Genomic DNA, 15648 nt, shown 5'->3' on the forward strand with positions numbered 1-15648 from the left:
AAAAAAAATTATTTTTTTTATGAAATGTGACTCAATTTAATTTCAAATTAATTAAAATTTAAAGTGATTATTAAACATGAAAGATCTTAAATAAAAAAAATATATATTTTATATATTTTTAAGATTATGTAAAAGAGAATTTGATCTAAACAAAAATACATTTGGGCCAATTAGTTTTCCTTATGGGCTGGACTTGAATGGTTCATTATAAAATCAGCCAGGCTTAGACCCAAGAGAATTGGGCTCATCCAAAAGAACCAAAAGTGGCTTAGATTCTTTCTGACGTCAAACAAAATCCTGCCCTTTCGATTTTGGAGCACGTGACAGCAGCGTGACAACAAGTCGGCCAACTTGCGGAATCCAGCCTCAGCAATTAACTGCATTTAAACCCTTATTACAAAATCCACCCAATAATTGTTACTTTCCGTAAACAAAAAAAAAAAAAATCGTCGCTATTAAATATCACTATCTTTCAACCTTTTTCCCACTCTCGTCGCATCGGCTTTAGCTTTTAGCTTCTTCATCCCCTTCCTCCCCAAAACCCCTCCGATTCTAGGGCTAGGGTTTTTGTCTCTCTTGTGTTTTTATATATTTCTCTTTCTAGGTTTTTAGGGTTCCTGAAATTCTTAATATTATTTGATTTTCCATTCATTTGGAAAATTATTTTATTTGTTCGTTCTTTGGATCTGGATCTGTGATTTTCGTTAAAACGAAATTTTGGAATGGATACTCGTAAGAGAGGAAGGCATGAAGCTGGATTCAATGTTAATGGTGGCATCAAGAAATCGAAGCCAGGTTTGCCCCCTTTTTCTTTAAAAATGAAACTTTTTTTTTCTTCTTGTTAATATTTACTAGCGTGGGTAAATGGTACTTAGTATTAGGAAATTATTATTTATTTAATTATTAGTAATGAAATTTCATTAATATCGCATTTGATGAATTAATAACGTGAAATTTATGGGGTGTAATTTGGTTAAAATATATATATAAAAAAATTGTAACTGAGAAAAATCAATTCATTAATGTTTTGCAACAGAATTGGAATCTTTATCAACTGGTGTAGGAAGCAAATCGAAGCCATGCACCAAGTTTTTCAGGTTAAAATTCTTATACCCACCTAAATAAATATTAGTATTTCCAATTTAAATTATACTTAATTCGGTTTCTATCGTTTCTGTCTAATGATTATGCTGCAAAAATTTTAAATTTACAATCTCTTAATAATAGTTAAAATTTTGAGATTTTGCTAATGAAATGTGGGTATTGAGTTATTACAGGTACATTACTGTTGTTTGATCATAATCAAGTCAAAGAATAACAGAGATTGGCTACATTTATAACAATTTTGCTGGAGTTAGTTGATGATAAAGGCAAATTATATCAAAGATCTATCATTTGTATATAACTTACAAACTTGTACCTAAGATTGAATTAAATGATAAATTTTTCGGAATTGGTACTGTTATTGAATCCATTGGTAAGTTGCTCGCATTATTATAAGTTAAGTCAAAGTATGACGGAATTCAGGTATGATGTATTCATGTCAAATTTTGTGATTGGAACTCCCTTTTTAGTTCTTATATCCCATTATTAAATTATGGTGTTGCAAGGGCATTACTTTTGATTGGTCATATTGATATCAATAGCTTTTCAACTCTGATACGCATATATTCTTTTCTGATTTGGATGAAGATTTTCTGGTTTATTTTGTTGGCTGTGCATATAAATGCAAAAGAGAGAACCGGTAGCTAATCTAGAAAGAAGCTTTAGTTGTATTACTTGGCCTTTAAGTATCCACCCTGAAATAAGCAAGACACATTCCATTGTTTGTGGTGTACTGCCACTAAACTCTAATAGTAAACATAGTAGGGAACTGCTTTCCTCAGGCTGCTTTTAATTCTAGATATTTGCTCTGTGCTTGCTTTAGCTTGATTTCTGAGTTTTCTGATAGTTTGAGTTTAGAGCTACGACATCTAATGCTAGTGAAGCATGTCTAGTTCATCTTCTTTTGATAGATTCATATTAGCTGACCTCATGGATTCATCTAAGCTTTATCTAATCCTGTCTTGCTTTTAATTGCAGCACTGCAGGTTGTCCATTTGGTGAGAGCTGCCACTTCCTGCACTATGTTCCTGGAGGTTACAATGCGGTCGCCCAGATAATGAACCTTTCACCAGCTGTTCCACCAGCTTCTAGAAACATGGCAGCATCGGCTACCATTCCAAATGGATCTCCCTCTGCAGTCAAAACTCGCTTGTGCAACAAATTTAGTAGCGCTGAAGGTTGCAAGTTTGGTGACAAATGTCATTTTGCACATGGAGACTGGGAACTTGGAAAGCCTATTGCTCCATCTCATGATGATCCTCGTGCCATGGCATCTATTCCTGGTCGTATGGGCAGTCGGATGGAGCCACTACCCCCATCAGGTCCTGCTGCTAGCTTTGGTGCCTCAGCCACTGCAAAAATTAGTGTGGATGCTTCCCTTGCAGGAGCCATAATTGGGAAGGGTGGTGTGCACTCCAAGCAGATATGTCGTCGAACCGGAGCAAAACTTTCTATTCGGGAGCATGAGTCAGATCCCACCCTCAGGAACATCGAGCTTGAAGGATCGTTTGAGCAAATTAAACAAGCCAGTGCAATGGTTAGAGAGTTAATCACCAGCCTTGGTCCGGGCCCAGGTCCTGTGAAAACGCCTGGTGTGCCTGGTGGTCAAGGGCATGCGGGAAGCAACTACAAGACAAAGTTGTGCGACAATTTTGCAAAGGGAAGTTGCACTTTTGGAGAAAGATGTCACTTTGCACATGGTGCAGCTGAATTGCGAAAGTCAGTACTGTGAGGGCTACTAGTTCTTTCTATTTAGTTGATAGCATGAGATATCTATTCAGTCTTGTATTAGTTAGAGCTCTGTTTAACATGCTAGCTGTGCAACTATCTAGTGGAAGTGATATGAATCAGGGTTTCTTGACTCTCTTTTAGTCTCTCATTTCTTATTTGTAATTGTCAGCTTTGATCTTCGTAATTTTCCCTGTCTGAGTACCCCTTCGATCTTTAATGTTATTTTGTAAGCTTAGAGCAGATAATATTTTTCTTTTTGCCACTAGACCTCGTTCTACCTCAAAATAAAAGCCACGAGCCACTGACATGTGAGTTTGTAACTTCTTCGTTTGATAAACGCGAGTGTAATGTCATACATACCATATGCTTCTTCAAAAACCGAAGGCATGGCCAATCGGTGTCTCTCTAAAGACAGAAAGGCATCCCCAATGGATGCTAATTAAGGTGTCCCCAAGAATACAATTGGAATGAAGAAAGTTATAGCAATTCCTTTGATAGTTGTGGACAAGAAAGAGTGAATCCTTCAAGGTGTCCTATAATGAACTACATTGTCAATCTCAAAGAAACAACATTTTTTGTGGCATTGTTATCTTAATCAATGGTGACAACTAATGCAAGCGCTGCAAATTGAATACCTCCCCTCTTTGTTTGTTGAAAAGAATGTCTATGAGTAATCAGGTTATGGTAGTCGGTAATATCGATGGCTGGACAATGAACTGCAGTTCTTGTTAACAAGGTCACGATTGGTCTACCCCTACCAACTACCCCATTACACCAGGATTTTCTTAACCTAGAGCTAGCTTATGGTATCTTAGCATCAGACCCACCACAATGATTTGTGATATCAGTCGATTCATATGGTATAATTTAAGAATTTAAATTAAGTTCATTTTTTATTTGAATTTAACTCATTTTTCTTTAATTCGACTCTAGTTTTAAATACTAATATACATTGATAACTTCTACTCTTATCATAACAAACTGCATATACTCAAATCATTTTTATTAGAAACAACTCAATTCCTCCACGAGAATCGAAGAACAAGTTCCAAACATACACTCTCCAGAAACAAACCCTGCAAATTAATGGGAAACAAAATCTATAGGCGATACCCATTCACTCAATGAAAGATCCTTTACTAGTTTGCTTTTATTCAAGGAAAATTAAAAAGAAAAGAGGCCCATTTCAACTGTATGTCCCCACAGTCCCATACCCATGCGGATTTCCCTCCACTCAAATATTATGGGACGTCGACCCACCCACACCAGGATTGGTCCCAATAGGGTGGACCTCAGCCCTACCATCCGGCACTTGCGTGGCAGGCTGCCCAGTGGCATGTCCAGGCAAAGCTGACATCTGGCTTACCCCAGTGGGCAGCCCATGTTCACCAGTCGTTGAATGCTTGCGAGTCCCACCTGCGATTTGAGGAGCAGTGCCTGTTGTCGTGAATCCGTCATCTGTACCGGCTTGCTTCGCCGCCGCATTCTGCTGACGCGCCGCTTGTTTGTCAAGTTCTGCATGGCGGATCCTCTCGTCTTTCTTTTGAGTTGCCATTTCTTTCTGCATTGGGTCATGGACTGCCGCTTTTTCCACCTGCATCACCATTTTCCATGTCCAAATTAAATCAGATTTTCAATCATTCGTAATTACGTTATTCAAGTAATGATTACAGATTACTGATAATTAAGATTCGAGGCATAAAATTTTGGTCCTTCCAGGATAGAAGCATGTGCAATTGAATAATAAGCTACTCCATATATAACTGAGATAATCTCAAGTACTCAACAAATTGAGAGGGAAAATAATAGGAGGAGGAATGGACCTTCTCCTCCATAGTAGCCTTGGTCTTTTCCAAGCCAGATTTGGCAGAGGCCGCAATGTTGGCTGCTGTTTCCTTGATGGACTGCATTTTTCTTTCTTCTTCACTCTATTATCAAACTAATCTAAGCCTCTCAGATGGTTTTGGCGACTTAATTGTTGTCCAAAAAATAGATGCAAAGGAGCATATGGGTTTCTGCCACGTGTTCCTAAAGAAATATAGGTGGCACTCGTGGACAGGGCTTTTTCTAATGTCCCCACACGTTTTTTGCTACTTGGCGAGTTGTTAAGATCCGCTTATACCTTGCATTTTGACCACTATTTTTAGTTTTTTATTCTTTTTTTTTAATGGACTAAGCAATTATGTATTATTTTATCTATTATAAAAAGAAATTTAAAAATAAGGATTCAGAAACCGTTTTTTTTTTTTTATTTGCTTTCATCCATTATTCCATTTTGATTCAAAAATGGAGGTGAATATAATATCGTTGAATCCATATAATTAATAAGTATGCAAAAAGCTTAAGTTTGTTGTTACATCTGAATTATATAAACAAATATGTAAGGGGAAGAGTCTTAAAGGTTTTCAACTCTTTTTGCAAGTATTTTTCAATGGGAGTGTTATACATATGAAGAGGTGAACCAATGAAAAAGCTTGAGTTCTTAAGTTTATAATAAATTGAGTGATTTATATATCACAAACGTTGGACATTGAATCTCACGAGCTAACTCTTCAATTATAAATTATTTCTCTTTTAAAAATTTTTAAATATATACGTGCTTAATTTTTATTGCCAAGGGAAAAAGAAAATTAAATTATTGGATTCATCAAGACTTTAATTTTTTTTTTAATTATTCCAACTTTTTATTTATTTATAGAACTGCCCTGAAAGAAAACATTACATTTGACCTCAAACAACAGGACGAAACCAAAAACAGGAAAATAGAAAACAAAACAACAAAGTACAAAATCACTCTTAATTCTTCATTTCAGAGCACAAAATTAAACTTGTCCATCTCATTGATATGATCCATAATATGGATCAACCTCGGCAACGCGATTGTTCCTTCTAGTGCCTGCATTATTAGGCTCACGTTCCTCCCAGTCCCTAGTCTGGTGTTCCCCACTTCGGTAATCTTGGTTCCCAGTTGTCGAATCAGCGTAACCACGGCCTGCTGTATCTCCAGCATAGCCAACATTGTTGTCGTACCCAACTTACCTGCCTGCATCATAGCCAGTACCATTGGTGGTGGTGGTGTAGCCACGGTTGACGTCGTCGCCATAGCCACGAGCGTCCCCTCTGTTGTTTCCACCTGTGGTGTAGCCGCCACCAGTTTGCCTAGCTGTTGCGTTTTGATCTCCGGCCTCTTGTTTCCTCTGCTCTGCATGTTCTTTCCTCTCTCTCGCCATCTCTTTCCCATTAGGGTCTCTGGTCTTCATTTTGTCCACCTAAGTGTTCATTTTCCACATTTGGATTCAGTTTTAATAAATAATATTCTTGCACTGAAATTCTTGATTAGATAAAAATACCAATGCATGACAATTATTATTTTTTATTTGGTAAGAAAAATTCAAGTAAATAAATTATTCAATCTCACAAGTTAAAGTAAGATGTACTGTACTTGATAGTTTAAGATAAATAACTGCAAGTCGAACATTTTAAAATGATTTTGATAAAAAACCATCAATAAAATTCGAATTCAAAATATTTTCATAAAAAAAAAAATTTTATCTAATTGAACTAACCACTTATTGGTAATGCATGACAATTATAACGTGATTATAAAGTGAAATAGCAAAACCCTTTAAAGAAAAAGAAATAACAAAGTCATTGTAAACCTTTTCCTGCATGGAAGCCCTGGCCTTCTCCATGCCAGAAGAGGCTCCTGCATTGGCAGCTGCTTCCCTCATCGACTACATCTTTCTTCTTCTCTCCAAAGCTGAAGGGGTTTAGGGTTTTAGTTTAAAGACGGTGCTCACTGAAGATCGGTAACTCGTTTGCAGATGAATTTAGCTACTTCATTGTCCCCATCAAATAGGACCCAATAGATAGTTTCGAAGCTGCCACGTGTAGAAGGTGGTGTGACACGTTGGTTCCTTTGGTCATTTAAATTCTGACACGTTTCGGCCATATGGCAAACATGTAAGGCTTTGGCAGTTGCAAAAGGTTTCGTATATGCAAAACAATTAAACAAGATAACGTGGCGACACGAAGCCGGTACCTGCAGTGGCCGTGTGGTTTGTTCATCGCAGCAACGCAGAGTTTTGAGATTTGTAGTTTCTGAGTAACTACGTGTCTTCGTCCTTTCATTTCTATTTTAAGAATGGAAAGATAATATATAATATATACAAAATTTTCATAATTCATAAATGGAATTTGATAATAAATCTGAAATTTAATTCATATATTTTATATCATCACTTTTAAATAATAATATTTATTAAGTTCAAGATTTGAATCTTAATATTTATAACTTTTTTTTATTTTTAAATTATAACTACTTATAAAAAAATTGATGATGTATACAAAAATAAAACTTGAAAGAAAAAAATAATACAAATATATAATATAATTTATGCATATGAAATATGTATAGCATTGTCTTTTTAAAAATACTAATTTTTATTTAATTCATTGTCAAATTCAAGATTGAATATATAATATGTTAAGATCAAAATACATTTCTAAAAATATATTACCTTGGTTAAAGTGTGTTTGATACTTTTCAACACGTTTGATAAATTATTTTTGTAAATAACTTAATAGAAAATTGCAATGAAAATATTGAAAAAGCTAAATAATTTTAACTACTTAGTCTATTAAGTCAATGTTAAATATTTAATGAGAAAATATCATTTAATTACTATAATTTTATATTCTTTTTTTATAATTTTATCAATTAAAAATAATTAATAAAATTTTATTTTATAAAAAATTAAAAAATCTTACTAAATATTTAATTTTCAACAACATATAAAACAACTTTTCAAACAATACGTTATTGTCGACAAACATTAGTTAACATTTTCTTTTATATTTTAAAAGATTTACTTCAACTTGAAATTAATGGAGGCAAAAGTCTTGGGCTTTGGTTTAGGATAAAGTGATTTTTTTTTTTTGGCCAAAAGGATGAAGTGATTTTTAGTGGTCAGACTTTTTGTAGATTTTTTTAATTTGAGGACTGAAATTCAAATCTTATTCTTTACTCATGTATGTATCAATCATTGAATCAAAATGTATTTAGATACATTATTTAAATATTTTTATCATCACATTTCATGCAAATTAAGAAAAATTTAAACATCGTGTTCAATCCATACTAACCCTAAAGCAAGGCAACTTTTTTTATGTGTTTAATCCATTCATGTTTAGGTTGAGCAGCATGAGGTGGGATCAAGGAGTAATGTTGACAGATTTAATTGATTTTTAATGATTAATGGTAAAAATGAATTGATTTAAAATATTTCAAAAAAAATTATAGATTATAAATTAGAGATGAAATAATTTTTTAAAAAAAGCAATAAGAATTTTCATCAAATGAAAATAAAATATATTACCGATGCTAGATACATTTTAGTTAGAAAGTAATACCAAATTAACAAATGAGACTTCAAGAAAAGCAAACAAAGTGATTAAACCGTATTACCATGAGATTCACATGATTTATTTGTATTGGGGTAAAAAAATGGTAACATAAAGATTTTATTTTATCTAAACTTTGTCTTTTTTTTCAGAATTTTTCATTTTTAGAGAAAGTAAACAAATGGAAGTCATCTCAACGGGGCACGACTGGAAGAAGAAGGGAAATTTAAAAAAATGCACGTCAAGCAATCATTTGTTGGCACAGTAATCTTGTTGAGCCTTCACGTTAAGTACTAATAAAAGATCAGTCCAATTTAAAGATAATTTGATTTTGATTACAAGTTGCCCATAGAGGAATGCTGTTTCTACTTTAGCCCTTTTTATTTAAATTTGTTTGGTTTATTCATTTATTTTTAAAAGTATTTAGATTTGATTTATGTTCGGTAAAAAAATTACTCTATTTATTCATGTTTGATTCATTTAAATAATAGGTTATTCATGTTCAATTCAATCAAGTTAACAAGCTCATTTATGAATATTAGATGAACATGTTTATGAACATATATAAACGAATATATTTATGAATAATAAACAAATCATAATCAAATAAATTTAAATAAACAAAACTTTAAATGAATATAAACAAACTCAAATAAATATAAATAAACCGTAAAATAAGATTGAGGTAAAAGATAAAAATGTAATTATATTAGTATTATCATAAACGAACAATAAATGAATAACAAATGAACAAATTTTAAAAAAATATATTCACAAATATAAACGAATCAAATAGATATTTATTTGAATTTAGTTTGTTTAATAAACGAATATAAAAATATTGTTCAAGATTATTTATCAAACTTAATAAATAAATATAAACAAATAGAAATTAAACATATTCATGAATAATTTGTCAAAAATTTTGCTTGTTTACACCCCTAATAGACAATAAATTAATGTTATGATATCTTCTTCAATATCACATGAATTTTTTTTGTACGAAAAATACAAAGATAGATACATTGTTTGATCTTTCAAATTATGATAAAGTGTATCGTATTTAAGAATTTGGATAAGATGTATTTGTCTTTGATAATTTAAAAATAATAATTGAATATTATAAATTTGAGATAATCTCAACAAAAAATCATTGACTAAACTCAAACCTAAGACTTTTACATCAAGCTAAATTATTTTTATTAATTAAGCCAACTTTGGTTGAGAATATCACTTGAATTCAATTAGTCGTAATCGATCTTTTAGCTTCTTATAATCATGGAGGAAAAATTAGACTATTTGAAATAATTGAGTAGGTAAAATAGTAATTATTATAAAATTGATCAGCAACATTGTAAAAATTCACCGGAATGTATTCATATTTTGATGGAGTAGGTAAACGTACCCGTGAAAGAAATGATTTTTATGCAAAAATTGAAAGAATTTAGAATAATTAATGAACAAAATCGTATTTTTCTCTCTTTTTTTTTATAATTGGTTAAGTTTTGTTCTTCCAATACTTCATATCATCAAATCACGTTTTTGATGGGTTCTCGGTGTTTGCTTTCAATATTCCATCGTTTCTTTTGTCGTCAAAGGCATAGTTCCTACTTCCTAGCACAAATTAAGAAGCCTACTAATTAGTTTAATTAATTGGTCATAAATTTTTTTATAGCCGTAAATATCAAAGAGCTGAGATCCGTCTTCAATAGGGGTTAATGTAAAATATAAGTGCTATCCATTTGTGTAACCTAAAATTAAATAGATAAATATAATGCAAATAGAAAATATTTTTTATAATTCTAAAAAAAAAAGTGTAATTTGCCCGAATGTCAATTAATAAGATATGAATAAGATAGGGCATTTTTTATCCTTATTTTCATATTTTTATATTATATTTATCTTCGTACCAATATTCAATCCCTATTTTTATTCTCATGGATATTTAATAGGTTTGGATAATCTTCGTACTTATAATTTAAAAAAAAAATTAAAAGTTAAAATTTTTTTAGCTTTTATTTTTATATTTTATATTTAAATAATTTTTATAAATATATATTAATATATATATTTAACAAAAATATATTAATTTTAATTAATTTAAAATAATAATTTATATTATTTAATAAAAAATTATATATTAAATATATAAAAATATATGTATAAGATATGAGTATGAAAGTGAATATTATATTATTTATTTTTATTTTTATATTTAATAAAAATTTAAAATTATACATATTTTCACTCCCATATTTATAATATAATATCTATTTTTATCTCAAATAAAAAAAATTAAATTTTTATTAAATATGAATAAAATTGCCATCCTAGACCCAACGTATGCCATATATTAAAACCTACGTTTACGATGAAACAGTCAAAGACACTGCCAGATTACACCACGTGCAAATATGGAATGTCCAAACCAAATCTGGTATGAGAAAATGCTGAGATGGGTCCCACTCCAAGGAGGGAAAGCTGAGAGCTTAAATAGAGGTCTCAGCGCTGCTTTGCTCTTCCACTTCCGACAAAAGGGCCGTCTGTTTACGCAGCCACACGAGAAAAAAGGGAAGAGGCCGAACAAGCGAGAAAGCGTCTTCCTTTATTTTAGAAAGATAGATAAGGAGAGAGAGAGAGAGAGAGAGAGAGAGAGAGAGAGAGGCTACGAAGAGAAAGAAAGATTTTCAATCTCAATTTTAAGGTGATTTCATTCTTTTCTTTTTTTTTTTCAGTTGATTTTCCGTTATCATCAATTTATTCCTTGCCATTAGATTCTTTTTCCTTTTCTTTTTTGGTTGCTCCCTTTTCTGTTTTGTTTTGATGGTTAGATTTAGTTGGATAGTGATTGAATTTTATATTCCTTCCTCCTTTATAATGGAGATTAAGATCTCTTGCTTTTTTTTTTTTTTTTCCTGAGGTTTTTATTTAACTCGGATTTGAACACCTCATTCATCGGATCTTTTTAAAATATAAATATTTTATTTTTTTAATTTTATGAATAGTATAAAATTATAATAAAATATTTAATATGATATTTAAATTTTAAATATTTTTTATAAATTTATTAATTAATATGTATATATTTTTATTAATTTCAAATGATAATATTTAAAATTTTTAAATATTACATTAATTAATAAGTTGATAAATTAAATATTATATAAAATATTTTTAAAATTTATATATCAAATTTAACATTTCATTATAATTTAACAAGAATTTGTGATATTAGTCATTTTTTTTTTTTTATCTATGAATAAATCCACTGCGTTTACTAGCCAATTAGAGAGATTAAGCGAATTTGCCTAGAGGTGATACCGTTTGGATAAGAAAGCGATGCGTGACTGCCTTATAAGATCTGATAAATTAAAATATAATATCATGAAAATTATATGAAAAAAATATAAACATGATAAAATTTAAAATTTTAATAAAAATAATATATTATTTTAATAAACTCAAAAAAATTATATTTTATGTTTTTATATATAAAAATTATGATATATAATTTTTATATAAAATATAATATGAATACATAAATTATAAATATTTTATCTTATATAAATATATGAATTAATAAATTTACCTGTGACCGATTATTTGAGATGATCGGTTTGATTTTGGTCTGATTTATGATAACAGTGTTGCATCTCGTGATGAGCACTTGCTTTTCTAAAGTTTTGTCGTTTGTGTCGTTGTCAGCCTAATTCTCAGTGCCAGTCAGTGACTCAATTGTCACTTTATAATAGCTTGCCGGTGGGGTAGGAAGTGGGATTACTCTATTTTCGATAAGTCTCCGTTTCCTGATACGTGTTTGATTTAATTAATGAATCATTCGTATGATAAGCTTAATTACGTGTCGACACCGACCCAATTACTATCAATATTGCAATTATTGACAGCATTATTTGTAGTATAATTTTAGTGAAAATATTAACACATGAACCTTTACGTAAATGAAATCTGCCTAACAAGTACAGTCCACTATTTTCCCGACAGATTTTATCTTCTTTTTAATGATATTTTAGTAAGTATTAACATGTAAAATTAATGGCTGCTTTTCTTTTTTGTTAAAGGGGCAAGTCTGTGCTGATAAGTGATAACCGTTTAGTGATATTCTCTAGATGGTTTAAGAATCAGACAAGTAGATAAATTGTATCTGTTGTTCGATAACCTGTGTTTGGTCTTAACCTTTTGTCATCTTTTATCTTCTTCAGGGTGTGGAACAATGGGTGCAGGTGTCAGAATGTCCGTTCCCCCAAGTGCAAGGAAGTCAGAATCTGACTCCCTGAAGAGAGTTCCTTGCTCAAAACCACCATTCACTCTCAGTCAGGTCAAGAAAGCCATCCCACCTCACTGTTTCCAGCGGTCTCTTCTTCGCTCATTCTCTTATCTTGTTTATGACGTCATCTTGGCCTCTCTCTTCTATTATGTAGCTACCAATTACATCCATCAGCTTCCTCGGCCCCTCTCTTATGTTGCCTGGACGATTTATTGGGCCATGCAAGGCTCTGTATTAACTGGTGTTTGGGTTATAGCACATGAGTGTGGCCACCATGCCTTCAGTGATTATCAATGGCTTGATGACACTGTTGGTCTCGTACTCCACTTTTCTTTGCTTGTCCCATACTTCTCTTGGAAATATAGCCATGGCCGTCATCATTCTAACACTGGTTCCCTTGACCGGGATGAAGTGTTTGTTCCCAAGCAAAAAACCGCTTTAAAATCGTGGGCCAAATATCTTAACAATCCACCAGGTCGATTCCTCTCAATTACAATTCAGCTTACTCTTGGCTGGCCTCTTTACCTAGCATTCAACGCAGCAGGCAGGCCTTATGAACGATTTGCTTGTCACTATGACCCTTACGGCCCCATCTTTAATGATCGTGAACGACTACAAGTCTTCGTCTCTGATGCTGGTGTTCTTGCTGTCAGCTATGGGCTGTATCGTCTTGCCTTAGCAAAAGGGCTGGCTTGGGTTGTTAGTGTCTACGGAGTACCATTGTTGGTGGTTAATGCGTTCCTTGTCACGATCACATACTTGCAGCACACTCACCCATCTTTGCCACATTATGATTCCTCAGAGTGGGACTGGTTAAGGGGAGCTCTAGCAACTGTTGACAGAGATTATGGAATTTTGAACAAGGTTTTCCATAACATCACCGATACTCATGTGGCTCATCATTTGTTTTCGACCATACCTCACTATCATGCAATGGAGGCTACAAATGCAATGAAGCCAATATTGGGAGAATATTACCAGTTTGATGGTACTCCAGTGTACAAGGCGATATTTAGGGAGGCGAAGGAATGTATTTACGTTGAACCAGATGAAGGTGACCAGGACAAAGGCGTCTTCTGGTTTAGAAATAAAATTTAAATTTGTTAAATGCTTAATTTGGAATCAAATATTTATGTGGTTGTTTAATTTAGGATTAGATGTTTTATTATATATGAATAAGAATCATTTATCGAAAATTTACAACTGAAGATATATTTAGATGAAAATCAATGCGTGTGATGTACGGATCGTTAACTATAATAAAAATAATAATTAAATAAAAAAAAGTAGTCATGTGTCATTTTTTTAGTGATTAAGTATCATTTTAAATAAAAAATTAAAAATATCCAAAAAGTGAGATTTATTTTTTTTTAAAAAAAATTCATTTCATTCTTTCTTACTATTTTAAATACAGTTTAAAAATAAAAAAAAATAAGAAAATAAAAATTCAGAGTTCTAGTATTTTTTACACCATCATTAAAATTTCAATTATTCAATATTAATCTATACAAAAAAAAAAAAAATCACCAATCTAAAATATAATACTCATGAAATTCAAAACCTCATAACTGGATACACAACCTGCAGTACAGCCATAACCGGATGATTACAATAAATTCCCAAATACCAACTCTAGTACAGCCAAACACCCAAATCCCAGATCTTAACTAACAAAGTTGGATGGTTTACTCACCGCCAGGCCATGAAATTCTCTAATCTATCAATCCCAGCCTTAAGCCAACTTGCATCTCCAACTTCTCAATAATAAAAATTAGAAAAAAGATTCATTGTTTAGGTGTTTGTTAATATGAGTTTCTTCCAAAATTTCAAATTTACCAAAGATTGAGCATGAATAAGCTTCTAGCGGCTTAACAAGGTAATGTTTAAAATTTTTAGTTTTTTGGAAAAAAGAAGTTACAGTTAAAGAGAGAACGTAAATAATGAAATAGAGGAGTTGAATAAAGAAAAAAGAGTTGAATGAAAAAGAGAGATAGCCCCTATGCATGAACAGAACAATGGAAGGCTTGATAGAGAAATAAGAGTCGAGAGAAAAAAATCTAAAATTAAGACAAAAAGAAAAAATCTGGAAAGAAAGAAGAAAAAAAAATTGTGTTATGGGTAGGAGACAAGCATAGATTTTTATTTATTTTTTTTTTTGAGTTTTGGGACATAACTAAATAGCGTATAAAAAACACGCATAAATTTTTATTTAAATATATTTTTAATTATAAATTTTAGATAAGATTTGATTTTTATTTATACAAAATAATACGTTTAGTTTTAAATTAAACAACCACAATCATTTGATCTCAAATTAAGTATTTAACCATTTAAATTGCACGTAGGAATGTGTTAGTTTTGTTGTTTAAGGATTTTATCCTCCCCTCGTACTTATTGGTTATATGTCTGCATGCTTTTGGCATTCATTTTTCCAATCATTTTGTTTGACCACTAATTATTGTTTGAGGAGCTTTGAGATGCAGTCTGGGTTCTGTATTTTATGAAAGCCATTGAAGGAAAATTCGCAGTCTTTTGCTGCAAAGATCAGTTGTTGCTTTGATTGAAAATGTTGGTATTGCTTGAAATGGGCTGCCGCCCTGACGGCTTCAAAATGACCCTACACAACATTCTACCATAAACTACCATGGCATGTAGCATGCTAAGCTGGGCCTCTTTGGACTATTCATGTTTCGTTTGAGTTTCAGCATTTCTTTTCGCATTTTTGATAACATGTTATTTTTGAAAATATCTTCAGATTAAATGCTGCTTTGACAATGAATATGGTGATTTCCTTACTGAACGATTTTTTTAAAGAATTATTATATATATTATAAGACATGCAAATAATTTCCATCATTTCCTTAATTTTCAGTGAAGATTGAATAAGCTTTAAACCCCAAAATCTTTACTTGTTTCTATTTAGATTCAACATGAATTCATTAAAAGTAATAACTAGCATATTAATTAGTCTTCAAACACCTCAATGATTAATATTACACAATTATTTTTACCCAAAAATTGGATTTCAAAACAGGATTTTAGCACTTCGAAATTCATCCTTTAAAGAAATACAAAATAATTTTATATATTCATTGACACTATTTTCAGTAAACAATTATGCTTTC

At 31.5% G+C, this 15648-nt stretch overlaps 4 protein-coding genes across 4 annotated transcripts; 2 read left to right on the top strand and 2 right to left on the bottom strand.

The window, feature by feature from the left end:
• The first annotated feature begins 447 nt into the window (after window positions 1–447).
• Window positions 448–3097, top strand: LOC111311571 (zinc finger CCCH domain-containing protein 52-like). Its single transcript, XM_022911067.2, has 3 exons — window positions 448–795; window positions 1037–1097; window positions 2083–3097. The coding sequence occupies exons 1-3, from the start codon at window positions 723–725 to the stop codon at window positions 2834–2836; spliced, it is 888 nt and encodes a 295-aa protein (XP_022766802.2). The 5' UTR covers window positions 448–722; the 3' UTR covers window positions 2837–3097.
• Window positions 3098–3783: 686 nt separating this feature from the next.
• LEA4-5 (Late Embryogenesis Abundant 4-5) lies at window positions 3784–4979 on the bottom strand. The gene is made up of 2 exons (XM_089758077.1): window positions 4659–4979; window positions 3784–4429 (listed from the first exon to the last, which is right to left on the bottom strand). Exons 1-2 carry the CDS (start codon window positions 4743–4745, stop codon window positions 4070–4072), a joined length of 447 nt encoding a protein of 148 aa, XP_089614203.1. The 5' UTR covers window positions 4746–4979; the 3' UTR covers window positions 3784–4069.
• Window positions 4980–5486: 507 nt separating this feature from the next.
• On the bottom strand, window positions 5487–6670 carry LOC149520253 (uncharacterized). The gene is made up of 2 exons (XM_089744549.1): window positions 6495–6670; window positions 5487–6104 (listed from the first exon to the last, which is right to left on the bottom strand). Exon 2 carries the CDS (start codon window positions 6074–6076, stop codon window positions 5645–5647), a length of 432 nt encoding a protein of 143 aa, XP_089600675.1. The 5' UTR covers window positions 6077–6104; window positions 6495–6670; the 3' UTR covers window positions 5487–5644.
• Window positions 6671–10517: 3847 nt separating this feature from the next.
• LOC111311572 (delta(12)-fatty-acid desaturase FAD2-like) lies at window positions 10518–13637 on the top strand. The gene is made up of 2 exons (XM_022911070.2): window positions 10518–10942; window positions 12459–13637. The coding sequence occupies exon 2, from the start codon at window positions 12470–12472 to the stop codon at window positions 13619–13621; it is 1152 nt and encodes a 383-aa protein (XP_022766805.2). The 5' UTR covers window positions 10518–10942; window positions 12459–12469; the 3' UTR covers window positions 13622–13637.
• Window positions 13638–15648: the final 2011 nt, after the last annotated feature.

Source organism: Durio zibethinus, chromosome 1, assembly GCF_047325235.1.
Source record: "Durio zibethinus cultivar Kanyao isolate XHJ-2024 chromosome 1, ASM4732523v1, whole genome shotgun sequence".
Lineage (NCBI taxonomy): Eukaryota > Viridiplantae > Streptophyta > Magnoliopsida > Malvales > Malvaceae > Durio > Durio zibethinus.